Source organism: Tachypleus tridentatus, chromosome 9 (genome assembly GCF_004210375.1).
Source record: "Tachypleus tridentatus isolate NWPU-2018 chromosome 9, ASM421037v1, whole genome shotgun sequence".
Classification (NCBI taxonomy): domain Eukaryota; kingdom Metazoa; phylum Arthropoda; class Merostomata; order Xiphosura; family Limulidae; genus Tachypleus; species Tachypleus tridentatus.
In genome coordinates this window covers 53503030-53527670 of record NC_134833.1, presented here as the reverse complement: position 1 = coordinate 53527670, position 24641 = coordinate 53503030, and the positions used below count along the sequence as shown (strand labels likewise).

At 35.1% G+C, this 24641-nt stretch overlaps 2 protein-coding genes and 1 long non-coding RNA gene across 3 annotated transcripts in view; 1 reads left to right on the top strand and 2 right to left on the bottom strand.

The window, feature by feature from the left end:
- LOC143227375 (uncharacterized) overlaps positions 1 to 6033 on the top strand; it is a 34749-nt gene extending 28716 nt beyond the window's left edge. The window contains exons 3-4 of the mRNA XM_076458828.1: positions 3409 to 3680; positions 4170 to 6033. Of these exons, the coding sequence (XP_076314943.1) occupies positions 3409 to 3680; positions 4170 to 4916 (1019 nt within the window). The 3' untranslated portion in view covers positions 4917 to 6033. The remainder of the gene's footprint in view (positions 1 to 3408; positions 3681 to 4169) is intronic.
- On the bottom strand, positions 5926 to 7195 carry LOC143227374 (uncharacterized). Its single transcript, XM_076458827.1, has 2 exons — positions 7178 to 7195; positions 5926 to 7073 (listed from the first exon to the last, which is right to left on the bottom strand). Exons 1-2 carry the CDS (start codon positions 7193 to 7195, stop codon positions 6126 to 6128), a joined length of 966 nt encoding a protein of 321 aa, XP_076314942.1. The 3' UTR covers positions 5926 to 6125.
- LOC143225261 (uncharacterized) lies at positions 6974 to 8183 on the bottom strand. Its single transcript, XR_013013756.1, has 2 exons — positions 7896 to 8183; positions 6974 to 7435 (listed from the first exon to the last, which is right to left on the bottom strand). It is a non-coding gene; the product is annotated as an uncharacterized LOC143225261 (long non-coding RNA).
- Between the last annotated feature and the right edge of the window lie 16458 nt (positions 8184 to 24641).

The window sequence follows — 24641 nt, the reverse complement described above, 5'->3', positions numbered from 1 at the left end:
AACAGTTGTTTTCAATCTGCGTTATCTGTTTGTGTGTTTTAAAAAACAGAAGCTAAAAAATTTGTAAAATTTGTTTTCAATAAGGATCTTGATTCTGGAAAATTACATCGTGATTTTTATTAGACCATAAAACCTTCCAACTTATGATAGCATTTTATAATATAAAACTATATTTATGTTTGTTATCTCATTTCTCTGAATTAAATTTTGAAAGAAAGTGTTGTTTTTATATAATATACAGTCCGAATACAATGAAAAGCAAGCATTCAAAATCATCTAACAGTCTCGATCTTGAAATGATTATTTATAAAATAAGAATTAATATGTGTTGAATGCTTATTTGAAACAGTTAACTGTTTACTTTACTTTCAGAGATGGTTGTTATTTATTACATAATTTTATTCGTTGACACAATTTCTTCGCTTCATTAGACAGGTTTGTTACTTTATTATATATAAGGTACATGAATCGCAATATTGAAGGAGCATTTCGTTCACAAAGTCGTTACAAATGTAGCCAAAAAATATGTTGGCATAGAGCTGACTTATAAATACGCATTCCTTTTATTTATGTTGCTACTGAAGAAACAGAGAATAACTTTGCAATGTTCTGGGCCAATTCCGAAGAGATTTGATCTGAAATCTAAAATAGGTATAGAGTTAATCGTAGTTGTTTATTTTAATATCGAGATGTCAGTAAACAGAGAAAGAGTATTTGTTGGTATTTGGACTTGCAGCGGCGCCATCTATTTGTCTACATCAGAATGTTTCAGTTACAATGTATAATCTATTCTAAAGGTTATCAATCAGATATAAGATAATGTGGCTGATAAAATTGCAAATAAATTTTTCACAGTTATTTTAAGAATGCAATATAAAGTAAGTTTTTATTATATCACTTCGTTACGATTTCTAATTTTTATAGCAATTTTTATGCCTGTTGATGTCCAGTAGTTCACCGGTTCCAGCGTTTAAAGTAATTTTTAAAATGTTATTCTGCATTGTATTTGGTTTCTCATCGCCCTACTGATTGGTTCTGGTATTGGACGAAAACGTCTCGAGTAAAAGGTAGTTCTAAATTACGCATTTCTGATTTTCAATTGGAGTAGATAAATTAAGAGAAATGAGGGAAAACATCTAAAGTTAACTTGAATTACATTACTTCACTTCAACTTTTTTCTCTTTGCTATTAGTTTTATGCTTTTAGATCATCAAAAGTGACAAATCTATTAATTCAACCTAACTGTCATTTGACAGTATGGATTGAGCTGATATGAAAATAAATCAGTAAATTAACTTTTTGATTACTAGTATTTAGTTGAAGTGTTCTTAGTATCTTTGTAAGATACAGTTTTTTTGCGGTATCTATTAGACAAAGTAACTGTTAAAAGTTTATAATTATATATACAAAAAATGTCTTAACGATGAGTTAAAATTATGTAAAATTAAGATTGAATTGCATACGATATATTACTCGTACATTTGTTTTCTGAACAAGCAGATAAACAACAGTTCAAATCAGGAATGTTCGACATTAAGAATATGGGAAAATGTAACTCTAGGTTACATATTTAAGTTACTCTAATCATGCTGTCTCTAACGCACTTGTATAAATGTCAGTGACATCACTATTCCAAAATTTTGTTTAAGACTTTACATTTTATCAATGTCTTGATGACTTTAACTTCTTTTTTTCTTCATATATAAATACGCTATCTAAGCTCTTAAAAAATTAAAATTCCTTGATGTTTTGTTATCAGTTCAAAATTATGGAGAGCTAAGAAAAATAACTCTTACATAGCTTTGCGCGAAATCCAACAAACATATAAACATAAAAGTCAACCATATCTATTCTATAAAGACCTTTCTGACTCTAAGTTTGTCTCTTTGTAATGAACATTTTCCAACTTCCTTACAATGATCATCATGAACATTTCAGGAAATCTTGGATATGACTCAATGGGATTCCAAAACCACTTACATCTCAGTTTCTCCTCTTCCACAAATTTGATTATTTTTGTTTGGTTTTTTTAATTTCGCACAAAGCTACTCGAGAGCTATCTGTGCTAACCGTCCCTAATTTAGTAATGTAAGACTAGAAGGAAGGCAGCTAGTCATCACCACCCACCGCCTCTTTGGCTACTCTTTTACCAACGAATAGTTGGATTGACCGTCACATTATAACGCCCCTACGGCTGAAAGGGCGAGCATGTTTGGCGCGACGGGGATGCGAACCCGCGACCCTCAGATTACGAGTCGCACGCCTTAACACGCTTGATCATGCCAGGCCGCCCACAAATTTGAACAATATGACAATAATTTCAATTGTCTCCTTAATAGCGCCTCAATTTATATTTTACGAATTATAATCGCGAGAACAATTCAGAGGTTCTAATTCATACTTAAATATATTTTTAAACACACTTACTGAACTCATTATTTTAATTTACGAGTTTGACGAACATTTCAATTGCCTCTTCCCTTGCTACTTCTGTCTATTTCCAGGAGTCAGTGACTTAGGTCTTTTTCAGGAGGGTCCACAAGTATAAGTTACTTACGATGCTAAAAATATTAATACTAATCCAATAAAGATGAATCTCTAGAAACTTATGTCATTATTCAGTGGATTTTCATGACAAATGAGGCGTGTACGCTCTTTCTATGACGATGTGGTGATGCAGGCACACTATGCGTATTCTATCTCCTTGTTGAATGCATAACTTTTCAATTTTTTCATTTATTCTAAATATATGCAGTTTGAACAAAGTACCTGGCTCAGAATATCGTTAACTTCATTCTAACTGCTTTTGCTTCTTTTTTGTTCTTTAAAGGTAATACCTGCGCCACCTGCAGGGGTTTTGCTGCAATACTACATGTCGTATAACAAGATCAACAACAACAGTATCCTCAACTGGTAGCGCAGGTCATGACTGAAGTTTCCCATTATGAGAACGACCAGTCAAATAATCAACACTAGTCGCTCTGGGTTAATCCTACATTTTCCGCTAGGTAACAGTATTTAGGTATAAACAGTACTAAACAGGATCCCAAGTGTGTTAATTAACGGTAAGACGTATCGAGGGTAGAAAGCCAGGTAATCGGTTTACGGGAAGATAAGACTTTCTAGTGACCTAAGCCAAGTGTATTTGAATGAATAACTGTTGTTTTCATATCATATTATAGAGGTTTTGCGTGAACCTATTAGTGTCACGTGACCACAACGAGGTTTGTAAACATATCACCATATTGGGTGGCAAGTGTCCCGCATGACTGAACGAGTTAACAACTGCTGTATTCAGTACTGTTCACATGTAAATGGCTGCCGCTGTCTTTTCATCACTTGTAGCACACCTGACAGGTGCTGAAAAGGCCAGGTATGAGGAAAAAGTGAAGAAACTGGGTGTATGAGACCCGTATACCCGTACACGTACACGTGTATTTACGCCAGTAATATCCAGCCAAGACAACGTTGCTCAGAGTCAGACTGTTGCCGGAGTAGATCTGCCAAATATTACATATGGTGACATTTATATATATTTGATAAACAGGACTTCCACCTATACAAATGAAAGTCTAAAAGGTTACAAAAGCCTTGATGCGTACAAGTACTTTGTGGCAGGATTTGTACAGAATGTCCAGATAACCAGGGCAACGTCGGATAAAGTCATCATTACAGCAAAGGTTTGTACATCATGTTATATTACATACATGTATCATGTACTCTGTATGATAGATTTAACTACATTTTAGACGAAGACTAGATACTGAAGTAAAGTAGGGCCCCCATTTTAATAAATGGTTCAATATTATTGTACTACATGTGTACTGACTGTTGTCAAAGCTCTAGCCTAGGAGCACTTCTATACATATTTGTATAATGATATTAAGATACCTAATTGTCTAGGCTGTTTCAAAACTTAATTTTTGATTTATGATTAATATTTGGTACGGTATCAATATATAGATAATAAATAGTACAAGTACACATAGACCGTTAAAGCTGGTCAATAGCCATGTTAGGTTTCTGTAAAAATAATTTAATATTTAACTGTTCTATTATTTTTTTATATTATTTTATTATTTGAGTGACACATGTATCCCTACCTGATACCCAGTTGTCTTTAAAAGCTTATATATACACAACTTAATATTTTCTTTGTTATTTTACAGGTGTGCCACTCTCAGCGACTAAATGAACCACCACTAAAGCCATGGGTTGCTAGCTGCAGGAATGTAGAGATAATATCTTCCCACTGCACCTGCAAAGCTGGACTAGGTGAAGTCTGCTCCCACGCAGCAGCAACTTTGTTCTACATGGAAGCTGTCGTAAAGAGACATCACAGCACAGCTTGCACATCAATGCCTTGTGAGTGGATTGTGCCATCCAGAGGAAAGGGACACTTAAAGCAGGTCACAGACATGGACTACACAAGTGTCACAACCAAAAAAAAAAAACTGACCAAGCAGTCTACAACAGCACCAGCATACCCCCCAATGACTGAGGAAGAAGTAAAGGCATGCTATCTTGCAATTCAGAACACTGGAGTGAAGTCTGGCTTCCTCTCATTGACTAAGGACTATGCAAGACACTATGTGCCTGCTGCAGTATCAGTGCCATTGCCACAACCATTGACACTGCTGCGCAGACATAATCCAATATCAGTGGAAGAGCTAAACCAGGTATGTGATGACATTTTTACTTCATTGACGATTAGTGTTGAGGAAGCAACAGCTCTTGAGAAGCTGACCAGACAGCAATGGAAAAGTAGGCTATGGTACGATCATCGTGCTGATAGAATAACAGCTTCAAAATTCAAAGCTGCTTGTCGTACTAGTGTCGCCAACCCTTTTAAGTCACTTTTGAAACAAATTTGTTACCTCCACGCTACCAAATGTTCAACCAAGGCAACAAGATAGGGATGTAAGCATGAAGAACATGCTCGATCATTGTATGTACAAATAAGAAGAACACAGCACCAGCAATTAAAGGTAGTAGACAGTGGGCTACACATTATCCCGCAATACCCTTACCTAGGTGCGACACCTGATGGTCTGGTTGAATGCCTTTGTTGTAGGAAGGGTGTACTTGAAATAAAATGCCCACACTGCAAACGAGGCAAGTCACTGGATGAAGCTGCAGAAGATGGACAGTTTTGCCTGGAAAGGATTGGTGACTAACTCTCACTGAAGAAAAATCATACCTATTATTGCCAGGTTCAGGGGCAGATGCTTCTAACTGGTGTGAACTATTGTGATTTTGTTGTGTGGACAGATGACCAGCAGTCTCTCCATGTTGAAAGGATTATGCTGGACACTGACTTCATAAATAGAATGGTAGGAGACCTGGAGACATTCTTTAGACTGTGTGTTCTGCCTGAGCTCGTTGGGCAGAAATTCACAAAGCCATCAGAACAAGCTGATGATCAGCTGTTGTGCTACTGCCGTACAAGCAGAACTGATACAAAAACACTACGGTGCAGCAACATGGGCTGCAAAGTTGTGCATTTCCATATGGAATGTGTCGGGCTGCAGAGACAACCAAAGAAATGGACCTGCTTAGATTGCAAAAAACTCAGTAAAAAGAAACAATAATCATATCAGGTTGCCACTATTTCGTTATTGGCTTTTGTGTAAATTTTAAATTGTTCACTGTTCATGTTACGTGAAAGGGTGCCAGCTAACCCAACTGTTCATTTTCTGCCTTATACAAATAATCAATATTTTTTAGAATTTCACCTCTTTAGCATGGATGTTATATACCAGTACAGTGTATTTTATCTCAATGTGCTGTCACTATACATTATAATTTATATTCACCCTTTTTAGCCAAGGATATGAAATATTATTAATGGATGAAAATAATTAGACAGAGTGCAATATGTAGATATTCATGCTGTTTATTATGCTTCACAACATACATGTTTGCAGGCAAAATAAAATTAAAGATATGAATTTCTAGCATACATTATGTATCATTTAAAATTTCCAGAAGTACAGTTTTTTTTTAACAAGGTAGTTTTAAACTATGCAAAAGTGTAACTCTTAAACAAGCACCCATGAATGAAAACTGAAATGTAAACAAAATGAAGGTGTGTCTCATGTACAATAAATATATATAGAACAATGTCAATCAAATGGCACAACAGATGGAGAGATGTTTGTTAGAGCACATGCCACTCTTACTATTTTGTCTAATGTTGTTAAATTACAACTTTGATCAGTTTGTAACAGCGTAATTGGAATAGTACTTTCAAGCATAGAATACTTTTGGCGTACCATGCCGATCACCCTCTCAACATGTATTCTCGCAGAAGCAAGGACACGTGAAGTTTCAACATCCAGTGCACTAAGCTGTTGTTTTCCTTTTGTAAAAGCTGGTATTTTAAGTTCTGCATTACAGAAAGCAATAAATTCAGATATAGTGAACCCACGGTCTGCCAGTATAACATCACCAGGAATTATATTGGCTAAAAACCCACAGTTTTCGGTAAGATGGACATCACTTGTTCGTCCTCCCCATCCCTTTGAGATAAAAATTATAACTCCTTGCGGAGCAATACCTATGAGGTATTTGACAGTATTATGGGACTTGTAACTTGAATAGGTGTCTGCTCGTGCCTGGAGGTCTGACGGCCGCTGTATGAATATTTCGAAACAATCAATGATGCAGGCACACTTTGAAAACTTCTCACGAAAACACACGGGCAACGTCATTCTTAGTTTCCTTCTCTCAGGCCAGAAAACAAATGTTGGTACCAGTCGAATATTCATGACATTTATGACCTCCTGAAATATGCGTGATACTGTTGAGGTGTGCAATCCAAATATGTATCCTAAGAGCTGCAGTGGCACATCCAATCGCAGTCTCATGAGTGTTAATATGAATTGTTGAAATTTAGAGACTGACTGTGTATCTCGGAAATATCTGTAAATTTGGTTGAATATGATCATCATCACTGCATATGACGGCAGACCTGTACAGTATTTGACCTTCTCGTCGTCATTTGCAAAAGTAGCATCTTCGAAACAGTTAGCTTTTGCTATACTTTCATAGTGGAGGACTTCATTCCGCAACTGTTAGCATTCAGATTCAAGTCTAACTACGTCTGTGAATGATATTTCCGTCTGCATACATGTCTCAGTTGTATATTGTGATGTACACAAGTCAAAATTATTACATGTAGCTTCAAGTTCATCAGCAGAATCAGTACAGCTGCTATCAGTGGCAGCAGTGCCAGCAGATTCTATGAAAGCAAGGTCAAGCAGCCCAGAAGCAGCTTCATGTCTTTTTTGTTGTTCTTTTCTCCTTTTGGTCACTTCTTTCTTGTTTTCATATTTACACAATTCAGCAGCTTTTCTTCTCTTCAGGGGAGAACGTGTAAAATGAAATATGGAAGGTACTTAGTCAGGTGATAGGGGATCATCACTCTTCGTCCCTGAAACAGAGTACAATAATTTAGTTAAAATATAGATCTACAGGCATCATCAAATAATATTTATATATATAACTGATACACTGTACACTTTTAACTGAATATATATATATATATATATACTGAATATGCTGAACATTGTTTAACAACTGAATGTACAGCCAACAAAGTAATTATTTGCACACTTTTTAATCTTGTGCCAGTTGTTGTTTTCTGATGAATCACTTAAGTTGGTCCTTTAAGAGATATTAACATTTTGTCTTAATGTACAAATGGCTATATAACCTATTCATCATGAATGATATTGTTCCTTCAGTAAATTTACTATTCAGTTATTTAAAAGTAAAAGAAAAGTGTGCAAAAAAAAATTTATTTGACTGGTGCTGCAGTGTGTTCTGCTATACATATATCATGCATGTAAGTTTCAATTTATTCAGCCTGGCTATAGATGAATTATACATACCTGACACAAAATGTTTACTACAAAGTCTGGTGTGCTCTGTGGGTGTCCAGTTTTTCCTATTGACAGCTGCAATCCATCGTCTTCTTCGGTCGAGATCTTTAGGAAATCTGTAGTATGACACATTTTCCACCTGTCCATGTCGATTTGAACAGTTAAATGCACAACACGAGTGTACCATCGCGCACTTTTGACTATGAATCACCCTTGTGTTGGAATATAAACACGCCGAGCGTGTCACCCATCATGGCGGTCAGCAGTAACTAGGTCAAGAGTGACGTCACACGCAAAACCTCTATACCAGGGGTGCCCAACCGGTGGGGCGGGACCCCAGAGGGTCGCGTAGCCTTGTTAGAAGTAGTTTGGGATAACATTAATTTTATTTCATCAATTACATTTTCATGCTCTTACATTTTTTTTGATTCGGTGCAAAGCAAAACGTGTGCTACGTTAGTTCAATGTCATTAGGTGATATTATGGGTGTATGTATGCGTGCCTGTGAGTGAATGTGCCTGTGTGAATGTGTCTGCAACTGTATGTATGAGTATACTAGTGAGTAGCGAGTATGTGAGTGCACGCGCATGTACGTATGCTTGTGTGTCTGTTTAGCTGTGATTAAGTGTGTGTGTGCTCGCTGTCGACACGTGAGTCACATGTCCGTTGCTGATTGGTGGATGACAAATCGCGCGACTGGCCACGCTCCCTTCCCTCCCAATACTTACCCCATCATTACTGTACCTGCACCCCCCACAAGTAGTCAGTGTAAGATCTACAGTTGCCAAAGCGTTCATTATTCAACATTTTCATTTTATTTTAACAAGGAGATAAGTAAGCAGTAGAGGTGAGTTGTGTCCATGGCTAAACGGCGCAGATACTCAGAATGCTACCTCAACATTGGTTTCACCACTGTGCTCGCCAACGACGGCATCGAGAAACCACAGTGTGTTTTGTGCCATGCTGTCCTGAGTGCAGAGTCAATGAAACCATCAAAACTCAAGCGTCATCTCGAGACAAAACATCCAGAACACGCAAAGAAGGGTTTGGATTTCTTCAAACGGCATGAACGGTGTCTTAAAAGCCAAAGAATCGATAGAAGTGGGTCGTTTCAGCAGCAGAGTGCAGCCGTGGTGGAAGCTTCATATGAGATTGCATTCGAAATTGCTAAACAAAAAAAGCCTCAAACGATTGGAGAAACACTTCTTAAACCCTGCATGATGAAAGCAGTAAATCTTATTCTTGAAGAAGCCAGTGAAAAGAAGATGCAGCAATTATCCCTGTCAAATAATACTATACAGAGGCGCATTTCTAAAATGTCTATGGATGTGAAGGAACAGGTTTTGACTGTTAGCTCGACGAGTCAACAGATGTAAGTTAATGTTCTCAATTGCTTGTCTTCGTGAGATACATTAATTCAGGTGACATCAAAGACGAATTTTTATTCTGCAGTGCACTTGAAACCACAACAAAAGCTGATGATGTCATGGAAAAAAGTTTCAACTTTTTTTCAAGACGAAGATCTTCAATGGGAAAACGTGTGTGGGGTTTGTACGGATGGGGCACCGGCTATGCTGGGATCGAAATCAGGATTCCAGTCGAGAGTGAAGAAGCTAGCACCTCAAGCAAAGGGCATTCACTGCATGATTCATCGATATGCTCTCGCCAGTAAGACTCTCCCTGCCTCTCTGCAGGAGGTGCTTGAATCTGTAATCAAAATTGTAAATTATGTGAAGACTCAAGCACTCGCCTAGTCAAAGAACTATGCAAAGACATTGAATACTGACCACGAAGTCCTTCTCTTCTACACAGCAGTAAGTTGGTTGTCGAAAGGAAACGTTATTAATCGTGTCTTTGAAATGAAAGATGAAATATAGCTATTCCTGGAGACTCAAGAAAGGAAAGATCTTGTAGCTCACTTCGAAGATGAAGCAATAAAAGAGTTGTGTACCTAGCCGACATTTTTGACCAGCTGAACAAGCTCAATTTGAAGCTTCAAGGAAGGGAAACACATGTTCTTCTTTTTCAAGATAATCTTCGGGCCTTTGTTTCCAAACTGCAGAACTGGTGTCGGAAAACCAATCTTGGAAACATCGCTATGTTTGAAAAACTTTGTGGAGTGACGGATGAGTCTCAGATCCAACTGGATCAGTTTCTCAAGAATGAGATTACCGAACATCTTCAGTCTCTAGAAAAGGAAGTCGAGCGTTACTTCCCTGAGCTATCACAGGAACAGGAGGCCCTGGTAAGGAACCCATTTTGTACTGAACTTGACGTATCCGGCATCCCAGATGATATCCAAGATGAATTTCTGGATCTAAGGAACGACTCTTCAGCTCGTGATCTCTTCAAGGTGAAATCCGTGACTCAGTTCTGGTGCATTATGTATCAGTCATACTCCAAAGTCAGCATGATAGCTTTACGTGTCCTTGTTCCATTTGCTTCTACCTACTTGTGTGAGGCAGGATTTTCCACTCTTATCAATATAAAAACAAAGAATAGGAACAGATTGGATGTTGGAGATGACATGAGACTGGCTCTAACAAACGCTCGGCCACGAATTTCAAAGCTTGCTGCTGAAATGCAACATCAGGCATCTCACTAGCTGGGTTGGATAACTGTTCAAACCTATGTTAATATTATTTTAAGAAATATATGTTCTTTTTTGTGAATTCAGGTTGGACCAATGTGATTTAATTTGCTAATAAATAATTACAGAATTTTTAAATATATTTTTAGATGTTTCTTTCCTTCTCCTTCACAGAAAATAAAAGAAAAATTAAGCTGCTGATAGTAAGCCCTAATTAGGGGGGTCACATGGGTTTCAAACTTTTAGGTAAGGGGTCGCGAGTGCCAAAAGGTTGGGAACCCCTGCTCTATACGTTGTGTTCAACATGTTTATTTCTTTGCTTAAAGTCAGTTGGTCTAATTAGAATCACAGTTACTTCGTACTTTATCTCGCTGAAACTCGCGTTATCAAGTGAACCTAAAACTATTTGATTAAATAATTTTAACCTGAGAATACAATATAGCCATTGAAATTAATGCCACGCGTTGAACAAGTACCTTTATTGACGTTTGTAAATAAAAAAACTATTGTCAAAATAATTATTTCAACCAAATAAACAAGTAGAGGAACAAATAAAATCCATTTATTATTTTGATTTGTTGTTGAATTAAATCCCAAAGTATTCTGCGACTATCTGTGTTAACCGTTCTTAATTTAGAAGAGAGAGGGAAGACAGATAGTCATTACTACCCATTGCCAACTCTTGAACTCTTGTTATCGATTAGTGGTACTGCCGGGCACATTATAATACCTTCCACAGGTTGAGAGTTGAACACCCTAATCACCAGGTTTTTAACTTTCAGGAGACAAACGAAAAATTGATATGTTTAGTCTGAAAGTATTTGACGAAGAAAGAATTCTAATGTAATAACCAAAAGTTCAGAAATATATTATGCATATAAGGGAAGGAAACAAAGTATGTGTACGCGAGATTGAACATTATTACAGCTTTCAGACTACATACTTACTCTCGCCTAATGTCAGTGGATTAATTTTGCGCAAAGCTACACGAGGGCTATATGCACCATCCGACTCTAATTTAAAAATGTAAGACTAGAGAAAAGGCAGCTAGCCACCACCACCCACCGCCATCTCTTGGGCTACTCTTGTTCCAACGAATAGTTGGTTTGACCATTACATTATCACATCTCCACGGTTGAAAAGGCGAGCATATTTTGTGTTGCGGAAATTCAAACCCACGCCCACCAGATTGTATTTTTCAACTTCTGTGTTTGGGAACAGTATATTTCGAATACAGATTAATTAACCCTTAAACAACACTTGATTAACTTGTCGTTGGAGGTCAACAACATAAATCAACTTGTTTTCATTTGAGTTAGATCAAATTTGGTACAAAGGTTTAGTGTCAGTTAAGAACCAGTTGATTAATTTTCATAAGTGTGATTCAAACTTCAAGGCCACGTTAAGATCAGATCTTTCAATTTAATAGCAACAAACTTGGATTTTGAAAAATGAAAAAAACTCAAGGACAAATTGAGACAGGAATAAGACTTTGTTACCTGTTAGAGTTGGTAAAGGCGATGAAGTATTCCATGTATATTGTAGGTTCATTACTGCATAAGTCAAAAACACTCTGGTTGACTTTATTAGCTTTAGAAGTTTGAAAACGGTAAAATAAAAATGTAATTAACTGAATTTGTTTCTGAAACCACAAATTTCAAAAATCCATTGTTTCTAAATATTTCAACACAAAGTTAACAACAAACTATACAACTACCACTAACTTATAGCTGTATCTTTCCAAGGTTTTTTCTTTTAAAGGTAGTAGGTTTAAAATTTTCTACTCCCCAAATAAAAAGTGTAATTGGATAAAAAAAATTAAATTAACAATTTTGGATTTTTTTTTAAATTTTATTCTGTTGACGAATTGAAGGTGAAAATAAAATATGGTTTTTTAAACTTAATGTTATTATAAACCCTCATGAAGAAAAGAAGACATCGGTCTGGAAAGATGAACTACCAATACTCATGCATCTGAGCGTATTTTCATGCTCCCACGCATTATTCACAAAACCTTACGTTTTGGTCAAATTAGCAGCTTTCTATACCACATTATGGTTATTTGAAAGCCGGATCCAGGACATTCACCAGATGGCACCATTTTTTTCATTGAATAAAATTTTCTGGAGTGTGACTGGTGTACTGTGATATATCTATTTTACTGTCGATGTTTGTTTCAATCAATTAACGTATACATTTAGAAATGCCAGTACCTTATACTGTTAAAAACTTGTTACAAAATTCCCGCCTATTCACTAAAATTGTAGAAGATTCTCGAGTTTAACAATAAACAACATACCTTTGAGCATAAACACTAGTGCAGTATTGCTGTGCAGGCTGAAATTTCTAGAAACTCTTCTTGCGCCTATAAAATATAACCAATGCAACGCGCCAAGAGACATTATATATTACTCGTTTGCTATAGTTGGTTTACTATAAACTACGGAAGTTGTAACTGTGATTAACACTTATTATTTGGAAATCAAACATCGAACGTCAGTATTTTTGCAAAGACATTATATAACCAAAACTTTGAAAAACTCAGGGTAATCAGCAAAGAGTTTGATAGCTCTCGGTTATGTGAATTGTATCTGTGTGTATTCGTGTATGTGTGTGTGTGTTTCTTATGGCAAAGCAACATAACGCTACCTGATTATATCTTTATCAGTTCGAAATAAATTTGCTCGTCGTGAACCCTCGACTATACTGAATACTCAATATTGTTTGTAATTTGTTATGTCGATATTTAACTTCTGAATCTGAATCATCATTTAACTCACGTTTGTCTTAGGCTATTTGAAACTGTAATACTTAATATAATAAACTGGGAGTTAATGTCCAAAATTTGATTCAGACAAAAAATCGATCTAAATTCAAATTCAAATCATGATTCAAAATATATTATCAGTGTGAAGAAGATTTTATCATGTCTGGTTATCAAAATTTTCTACAATTACCCTCTTTCTAACAATTAGAAAAATATAACAAAAGTGAATTGTTTGAAACTACTAAAGTTTTAGAACTAGAGGCTAAGAAATCAATGAGAAAAATGAGCTAAAAAAGAATATTATTGAAATACTAATCGATGATGATTTGTTTTCTGAGGAAGCATTATGAAATACTCTAGCGTTTCCGCTAGCCAAATGCCGCTGAGTGAGAAAGATTACTAAGAGATCCAACTAAAACTCAAATAAATAGAGCTTGAACAAGCTCGTTTCGAAGCCGAGAAAGAACAACCCCTCATCGAAGCCAAAAAACAGAAAGAACAAGCTCACATCAAAGCTGAAAGAGAAAGTAGACTCCTCGATGCCGAACAAGCTGGCATTGAAATTAAAAATATAGAAATATTGGATGGAATTTAAAATTCCATCTTAAATAGATGGAAATTAGATTCGGCTCCGATTGGTCAAGGAAAATTAACAACTTTGAACTTAATCGATATGCTAAAATATCATCATTTAATGAAAATGAAGTTGATAAATAATTCCAACATTTTGAAAAAGTTGCCCGACAAATGGTCATTAATGTTAAAGTGTTCCGACTGGTAAAGTACAAGAAGCTTATGATGCTCTTTCTCTAGAAGATTATACATATTATGAGAAGGTTAAAGCAGCAGTTCTCAAAGCATACGAGTTAGTACCAGAGGCTTATCTCCAAAAGCTTCAAGATTATTGCAAACAAGACTATCAAACTTAGAGAATTCGCTCACAACAAACAGGTTTATTTTGAACGATGGTGTAATTATACTCATATTGACAATAGTTTCGACAAATTAAGACAATTATGTCTAATTGAGAAATTTAATTACTTACACCTTAACATATAAAACCACTTTTCATAAAAAAGATATTCCTGCCATTTCGATGAAGCCTGTACCTGTTCATTCCAATAAACTTCAGAATTATTTTTAAAAATCCAGCTTCTCTAGTTCGAAATCTTATTACAAATGGATAAAACTTCATCAAAATAATCAAAACTTGTCTGCCATTTTGGTATTAAAAAACACCTGGTCATGTTATGTCCGATTGTTGGAGTTTAAAAAAGATAAAAAGAAGGTAATACCAAATGTGTTCATGTCCATATATGGATGTAGTTTCACTAAATCACCCGATGCCTTCGACTTGGTCACTAATAAAAACACTGATGTAGTTAGGGAGGAATTTAGATATTTTATGTCTGTTGGTTCTATGGTCTTTGACAAATGGCATTGCTGATCCTATACCCATACGTAATCTGCATAAAACTGCAGCGATTCCATCATTGTCGTTAGAAAGTATACTGCCTTTAGGTTGTAGTTCTGACACTGGTGAGTCTGATCGGGATATTGAGGGTGGCTTTGTTAATGTTCCTCTTCATAACATTTATTTAATATCAGACCTAGTTTTGAGACCAGTTGTGGTTGGAGTAAGACCTGCTCTGCCAATTAAGAATGCATCATTATTATCAAGAAACGATTTGCAGGGGGGAAAGTTGTTGCTAAACCCAAAATGGTTAGCGAGCATGTTTCTTCTAAAGATGATGCTAATGTTGAGGAGACTTCCGCTGTGTTTCCCTCATATGCTGTGACTCAAACTCAAGCTAATAAATTATGCCTAAAACAAATGATAGACATGCATTCAGAGGACGATATTTTATATTTGTTTCGCACATTATTTTTAAACCAACTGGGATCCTGTAGATAATTGTTTTACTAGTGATTTCTCGGTGAGTGACGATGATGGACGTGAGGAAATACTTCTAAGACTTTCATTATTTTTGAGTTTTGTTTGCCAACCCAGAGAAATTTAGTCTGATTATAGATAAATTTTATATCATGATTGTTTCAAGAAAATATTCATCAGCTTGGTGCTAAACAGATCAAATTTAGTGTGTATCATTCAGAATCACAAGGTGTTCTTGAGAGATTTGATTCTACCTTGATAGATATTATGTAGACTTTTGATAATGAGAACGACTTGGGTAAAGGAATTAATTTATTATTATTGGCTGTTAATGAGTCGTTAGGGTTTAGCTCGTTTGAGTTGATATTTGGCCATTCATTTCATTGTCCTTTAAAGTTGTTGAAGGAACAATGGTTGGAAGATAACTGGAAAGAAATGCACTTGTTAAATTACGTTTCCAATTTCTATCCAGGTGCTTGTCAATTGACTCGAGAGAATTTGAAGTTATCCCAAAGTAAAATGAAATACTTTTATGACTGTTAGGCTGAAGAGCATAAGTTTTGCCCTGGTAACAGGTTTTAGTATTGTTATCCACTATAGGGCATCTGCTCAAAGCTAGGTATCATGTTTCTTATAAGGTTGTTCGGAAAGTTAATGAGACATACTATGTTACAAAAAACACCTGATCGCCGAAAGGCTATTCAGCCTTGTCATATTAATATGTTAAAACCCTATTACATTTGAAAATATTTTAGCTGTTGAACGTTCTTTTGATACTGGTGACAGTTTTTTAAATCAGATGCTGGTAAATTTAAAAATGGGAGTTGAATACAACATCAGACTGAGTTTTCCTGACATTCAGGCCAATCCTGATACAAAACTCTGTCACTTTCTTCCTGAAGAGAAAAATCAACTTGCTAGTTTATTGATTGAAATTGAATATATATTTCCGTATATTCCTGAGCAAACTAACATCGCTTTTCATGATATAAATATAAATGATGTTTCTCCTGTAAATAAACATCTTTATCATGCGAATCCAATCAAGGCTGATAAAATGTATAAAGAAATATCTTATATGCTGGAAAACGGCATTATAGAACCCTGTAAAAGTAACTGTCTTCATCTTTTGTACTGGTTCCTAAATTGGGCGGTTTGGTTAAATTCTCTACAGACTTTCGCAAAGTTAATAGTCTAACAAAGACCGATTTCTATCCGATTCCAAGAATAGAGAATTATATAGATATGTCACAAATGTGACTTGCTAAAGTAACACTGGGCTGTTCCTCTAGCCGATGGGGCAAAAGAAATCTCTGCTTTTGCTACTTTTGATGGATTATACCAGTAAATGCAATGCCTTTAGAAATGAAAAATTCTCAAGCAACTTTTCAGCAAATGAATCAATATCTCAACAATCTGCCAAATGTTAGAGTTATGTTAATGATATTGTGATTTACAGTAAAACCTGATAAGAACATTTATGTGCATTACGTGATGTTTTTGACAGGTTTAATAAAGCCAGTCTCAGTGTAAATTTGGTAAAAAAGTGACTTTTGTAAACCAAAGTTATATACTTAAACAATGTAGTAGGCCTCGGCCATGTTTATCCAATTCAAGCCAAAGTTGATTGTATTATGAATTATGCAACTCCTACCAACAAATAAAGTTTGGTGAGATTTATAGGAATGTCTGGTTATTATTACAGTTTTGGGGGAAAAAAATTGCTGACATCACTGTACCATCAGCAAACATACTAAAAAAAAAGTTCGAGTGGTCTCAAACATGTCAATCTGCTTTTGAAAAAATCAAATCTTTATTGTGCACTTACGCTGGCACCTGACTTTGTTAAGTCCTTCGCATTAGTTGTTGATGTCAGTGCTTGTGGTACTGGTGCTGTTTACTGTTATACATCTATTTTAATAGCGATGTTTGTTTTGATATATCTAGAAATGCATGTACCTTATACTATTTGATACCTGTTGCACAATTCCCGCATATTCACTAAAAATGTAGAAGATTCTCAATAGTGTAACAATCAACACCATACCTGTGTACATAAACACTAGTGCATCATCAGTATTGTTGTGCAGGCTAAAATTTCTAGAAACTCTTCTCGCACCTGTAAAATGTAACCAACGCAAAGCGCCAAGAGACATTATATATTACTCGTTTGCTATAGTTGGTTTACTATAAACTACGGAAGTTGTAACTGTGATTAACACTTATTATTTGGAAATCAAACATCGAACGTCAGTATTTTTGCAAAGACATTATATAACCAAAACTTTGAAAAACTCAGGGTAATCAGCAAAGAGTTTGATAGCTCTCGGTTATGTGAATTGTATCTGTGTGTATTCGTGTATGTGTGTGTGTGTTTCTTATGGCAAAGCAACATAACGCTATCTGATTATATCTTTATCAGTTCGAAATAAATTTGCTCGTCGTGAACCCTCGACTATACTGAATACTCAATATTGTTTGTAATTTGTTATGTCGATATTTAACTTCTGAATCTGAATCATCATTTAACTCACGTTTGTCTTAGGCTATTTGAAGCTGTAATACTTAATATAATAAACTGGGAGTTAGTGTCCAAAATTTGATTCAGACAAAAAATCGATCTAAATTCAAATTCAAATCATGATTCAAAATATATTATCAGTGTGAAGAAGATTTTATCATGTCTGATTATCAAGATTTTCTACAATTACCCTCTTTCTAACAATTAGAAAAATATAACAAAAGTGAATTGTTTGAAGCTACTAAAGTTTTAGAACTAGAGGCTAAGAAATCAATGAGAAAAATGAGCTAAAAAAGAATATTATTGAAATATTAATCGATGATGATTTGTTTTCTGAGGAAGCATTATGAAATACTCTAGCGTTTCCGCTAGCCAAATGCCGCTGAGTGAGAAAGATTACTAAGAGATCCAACTAAAACTCAAATAAATAGAGCTTGAACAAGCTCGTTTCGAAGCCGAGAAAGAACAACCCCTTATCGAAGCCAAAAAACAGAAAGAACAAGCTCACATCAAAGCTGAAAGAGAAAGTAGACTCCTCGATGCCGAACAAGCTGGCATTGAAATTAAAAATATAGAAATATTGGATGGAATTTAAAATTCCATCTTAAATAGATGGAAATTAGATTCGGCTCCGATTGTTCAAGGAAAATTAACAACTTTGAACTTAATCGATATGCTAAAATATCATCATTTAATGAAAATGAAGTTGATAAATAATTCCAACATTTTGAAAAAGTTGCCCGACAAATGGTCATTAATGTTAAAGTGTTCCGACTGGTAAAGTACAAGAATCTTATGATGCTCTTTCTCTAGAAGATTATACATATTATGAGAAGGTTAAAGCAGCAGTTCTCAAAGCATACGAGTTAGTACCAGAGGCTTATCTCCAAAAGCTTCAAGATTATTGCAAACAAGACTATCAAACTTAGAGAATTCGCTCACGACAAACAGGTTTATTTTGAACGATGGTGTAATTATACTCATATTGACAATAGTTTCGACAAATTAAGACAATTATGTCTAATTGAGAAATTTAATTGCTTACACCTTAACATATAAAACCACTTTTCATAAAAAGATATTCCTGCCATTTCGATGAAGCCTGTACCTGTTCATTCCAATAAACTTCAGAATTATTTTTAAAAATCCAGCTTCTCTAGTTCGAAATCTTATTACAAATGGATAAAACTTCATCAAAATAATCAAAACTTGTCTGCCATTTTGGTATTAAAAAACACCTGGTCATGTTATGTCCGATTGTTGGAGTTTAAAAAAGATAAAAAGAAGGTAATACCAAATGTGTTCATGTCCATATATGGATGTAGTTTCACTAAATCACCCGATGCCTTCGACTTGGTCACTAATAAAAAGACTGATGTAGTTAGGGAGGAATTTAGATCTTTTATGTCTGTTGGTTCTATGGTCTTTGACAAATGGCATTGCTAATCCTATACCCATACGTAATCTACATAAAACTGCAGCGATTCCATCATTGTCGTTAGAAAGTATACTGCCTTAAGGTTGAAGTTCTGACACTGGTGAGTCTCATCGGGATATTGAGGGTGGCTTTGTTAATGTTCCTCTTCATAACATTTATTTAATATCAGACCTAGTTTTGAGACCAGTTGTGGTTGGAGTAAGACCTGCTCTGCCAATTAAGAATGCATCATTATTATCAAGAAACGATTTGCAGGGGGAAAGTTGTTGCTAAACCCAAAATGGTTAGCAAGCATGTTTCTTCTAAAGATGATGCTAATGTTGAGGAGACTTCCGCTGTGTTTCCCTCATATGCTGTGACTCAAACTCAAGCTAATAAATTATGCCTAAAACAAATGATAGACATGCATTCAGAGGACGATATTGTATATTTGTTTCGCACATTATTTTTAAACCAACTAGGATCCTGTAGATAATTGTTTTACTACTGATTTCTCGGTGAGTGACGATGATGGACGTGAGGAAATTATTCTAAGATTTTCATTATTTTTGAGTTTTGTTTGCCAACCCAGAGAAATTTAGTCTAATTATAGATAAATTTTATATCATGATTGTTTCAAGAAAATATTCATCAGCTTGGTGCTAAACAGATCAAATTTAGTGTGTGTCATTCAGAATCACAAGGTGTTCTTGAGAGATTTGATTCTACATTGATAGATATTATGTAGACTTTTGATAATGAGAACGACTTGGGTAAAGGAATTAATTTATTATTATTGGCTGTTAATGAGTCGTTAGGGTTTAGCTCGTTTGAGTTGATATTTGGCCATTCATTTCATTGTCCTTTAAAGTTGTTGAAGGAACAATGGTTGGAAGATAACTGGAAAGAAATGCACTTGTTAAATTACGTTTCCAATTTCTATCCAGGTGCTTGTCAATTGACTCGAGAGAATTTGAAGTTATCCCAAAGTAAAATGAAATACTTTTATGACTGTTAGGCTGAAGAGCATAAGTTTTGCCCTGGTAACAGGTTTTAGTATTGTTATCCACTATAGGGCATCTGCTCAAAGCTAGGTATCATGTTTCTTATAAGGTTGTTCGGAAAGTTAATGAGACATACTATGTTACAAAAAACACCTGATCGCCGAAAGGCTATTCAGCCTTGTCATATTAATATGTTAAAACCCTATTACATTTGAAAATATTTTAGCTGTTGAACGTTCTTTTGATACTGGTGACAGTTTTTTAACTCAGATGCTGGTAAATTTAAAAATGGGAGCTGAATACAACATCAGACTGAGTAATCCTGACATTCAGGCCAATCCTGATACAAAACTCTGTCACTTTCTTCCTGAAGAGAAAATCAACTTGCTAGTTTATTGATTGAAATTGAATATATATTTCCGTATATTCCTGAGCAAACTAACATCGCTTTTCATGATATAAATATAAATGATGTTTCTCCTGTAAATAAACATCTTTATCATGCGAATCCAATCAAGGCTGATAAAATGTATAAAGAAATATCTTATATGCTGGAAAACGGCATTATAGAACCCTGTAAAAGTAACTGTCTTCATCTTTTGTACTGGTTCCTAAATTGGGCGGTTTGGTTAAATTCTCTACAGACTTTCGCAAAGTTAATAGTCTAACAAAGACCGATTTCTATCCGATTCCAAGAATGGAGAATTATATAGATATGTCACAATGTGACTTGCTAAAGGAACACTGGGCTGTTCCTCTAGCCGATGGGGCAAAAGAAATCTCTGCTTTTGCTACTTTTGATGGATTATACCAGTAAATGCAATGCCTTTAGAAATGAAAAAATTCTCAAGCAACTTTTCAGAAAATGAATCAATATCTCAACAATCTGCCAAATGTTAGAGTTATGTTAATGATATTGTGATTTACAGTAAAACCTGATAAGAACATTTATGTGCATTACGTGATGTTTTTGACAGGTTTAATAAAGCCAGTCTCAGTGTAAATTTGGTAAAAAGTGACTTTTGTAAACCAAAGTTATATACTTAAACAATGTAGTAGGCCACGGCCATGTTTATCCAATTCAAGCCAAAGTTGATTGTATTATGAATTATGCAACTCCTACCAACAAATAAAGTTTGGTGAGATTTATAGGAATGTCTGGTTATTATTACAGTTTTGGGGGAAAAAAATTGCTGACATCACTGTACCATCAGCAAACATACTAAAAAAAAAGTTCGAGTGGTCTCAAACATGTCAATCTGCTTTTGAAAAATCAAATCTTTATTGTGCACTTACGCTGGCACCTGACTTTGTTAAGTCCTTCGCATTAGTTGTTGATGTCAGTGCTTGTGGTACTGGTGCTGTTTACTGTTATACATCTATTTTAATAGCGATGTTTGTTTTGATATATCTAGAAATGCGTGTACCTTATACTATTTGATACCTGTTGCACAATTCCCGCATATTCACTAAAAATGTAGAAGATTCTCAATAGTGTAACAATCAACACCATACCTGTGTACATAAACACTAGTGCATCATCAGTATTGTTGTGCAGGCTAAAATTACTAGAAACTCTTCTCGCACCTGTAAAATGTAACCAACGCAAAGCGCCAAGAGACATTATATATTATTGGTTTGCTACAGTTGGTATACTATAAACTTCGGAAGTTGTAACTGTGATTAACACTTATTGTTTGGAAATCAAACATCGAACGTTAGTATTTTTGCAAAGACATTATATAACCAAAACTTTGAAAAACTCAGGGTAATCAGCAAAGAGTTTGATAGCTCTCGGTTATGTGAATTGTATCTGTGTGTATTCGTGTATGTGTGTGTGTGTTTCTTATGGCAAAGCAACATAACGCTACCTGATTATATCTTTATCAGTTCGAAATAAATTTGCTCGTCGTGAACCCTCGACTATACTGAATACTCAATATTGTTTGTAATTTGTTATGTCGATATTTAACTTCTGAATCTGAATCATCATTTAACTCACGTTTGTCTTAGGCTATTTGAAGCTGTAATACTTAATATAATAAACTGGGAGTTAGTGTCCAAAATTTGATTCAGACAAAAATCGATCTAAATTCAAATTCAAATCATGATTCAAAATATATTATCAGTGTGAAGAAGATTTTATCATGTCTGATTATCAAGATTTTCTACAATTACCCTCTTTCTAACAATTAGAAAAATATAACAAAAGTGAATTGTTTGAAGCTACTAAAGTTTTAGAACTAGAGGCTAAGAAATCAATGAGAAAAATGAGCTAAAAAAGAATATTATTGAAATACTAATCGATGATGATTTGTTTTCTGAGGAAGCATTATGAAATACTCTAGCGTTTCCGCTAGCCAAATGCCGCTGAGTGAGAAAGATTACTAAGAGATCCAACTAAAACTCAAATAAATAGAGCTTGAACAAGCTCGTTTGGAAGCCGAGAAAGAACAACCCCTTATCGAAGCCAAAAAACAGAAAGAACAAGCTCACATCAAAGCTGAAAGAGAAAGTAGACTCCTCGATGCCGAACAAGCTGGCATTGAAATTAAAAATATATAAATATTGGATGGAATTTAAAATTCCATCTTAAATAGATGGAAATTAGTTTCGGCTCCGATTGGTCAAGGAAAATTAACAACTTTGAACTTAATCGATATGCTAAAATATCATCATTTAATGAAAATGAAGTTGATAAATAATTCCAACATTTTGAAAAAGTTGCCCGACAAATGGTCATTAATGTTAAAGTGTTCCGACTGGTAAAGTACAAGAAGCTTATGATGCTCTTTCTCTAGAAGATTATACATATTATGAGAAGGTTAAAGCAGCAGTTCTCAAAGCATACGAGTTAGTACCAGAGGCTTATCTCCAAAAGCTTCAAGATTAATGCAAACAAGACTATCAAACTTAGAGAATTCGCTCACGACAAACAGGTTTATTTTGAACGATGGTGTAATTATACTCATATTGACAATAGTTTCGACAACTTAAGACAATTATGTCTAATTGAGAAATTTAATTACTTACACCTTAACATATAAAACCACTTTTCATAAAAAGATATTCCTGCCATTTCGATGAAGCCTGTACCTGTTCATTCCAATAAACTTCAGAATTATTTTTAAAAATCCAGCTTCTCTAGTTCGAAATCTTATTACAAATGGATAAAACTTCATCAAAATAATCAAAACTTGTCTGCCATTTTGGTATTAAAAAACACCTGGTCATGTTATGTCCGATTGTTGGAGTTTAAAAAAGATAAAAAGAAGGTAATACCAAATGTGTTCATGTCCATATATGGATGTAGTTTCACTAAATCACCCGATGCCTTCGACTTGGTCACTAATAAAAAGACTGATGTAGTTAGGGAGGAATTTAGATCTTTTATGCCTGTTGGTTCTATGGTCTTTGACAAATGGCATTGCTGATCCTATACCCATACGTAATCTGCATAAAACTGCAGCGATTCCATCATTGTCGTTAGAAAGTATACTGCCTTTAGGTTGTAGTTCTGACACTGGTGAGTCTGATCGGGATATTGAGGGTGGCTTTGTTAATGTTCCTCTTCATAACATTTATTTAATATCAGACCTAGTTTTGAGACCAGTTGTGGTTGGAGTAAGACCTGCTCTGCCAATTAAGAATGCATCATTATTATCAAGAAACGATTTGCAGGTGGAAAGTTGTTGCTAAACCCAAAATGGTTAGCGAGCATGTTTCTTCTAAAGATGATGCTAATGTTGAGGAGACTTCCGCTGTGTTTCCCTCATATGCTGTGACTCAAACTCAAGCTAATAAATTATGCCTAAAACAAATGATAGACATGCATTCAGAGGACGATATTTTATATTTGTTTCGCACATTATTTTTAAACCAACTGGGATCCTGTAGATAATTGCTTTACTAGTGATTTCTCGGTGAGTGACGATGATGGACGTGAGGAAATACTTCTAAGACTTTCATTATTTTTGAGTTTTGTTTGCCAACCCAGAGAAATTTAGTCTGATTATAGATAAATTTTATATCATGATTGTTTCAAGAAAATATTCATCAGCTTGGTGCTAAACAGATCAAATTTAGTGTGTGTCATTCAGAATCACAAGGTGTTCTTGAGAGATTTGATTCTACATTGATAGATATTATGTAGACTTTTGATAATGAGAACGACTTGGGTAAAGGAATTAATTTATTATTATTGGCTGTTAATGAGTCGTTAGGGTTTAGCTCGTTTGAGTTGATATTTCGCCATTCATTTCATTGTCCTTTAAAGTTGTTGAAGGAACAATGGTTGGAAGATAACTGGAAAGAAATGCACTTGTTAAATTACGTTTCCAATTTCTATCCAGGTGCTTGTCAATTGACTCGAGAGAATTTGAAGTTATCCCAAAGTAAAATGAAATACTTTTATGACTGTTAGGCTGAAGAGCATAAGTTTTGCCCTGGTAACAGGTTTTAGTATTGTTATCCACTATAGGGCATCTGCTCAAAGCTAGGTATCATGTTTCTTATAAGGTTGTTCGGAAAGTTAATGAGACATACTATGTTACAAAAAACAC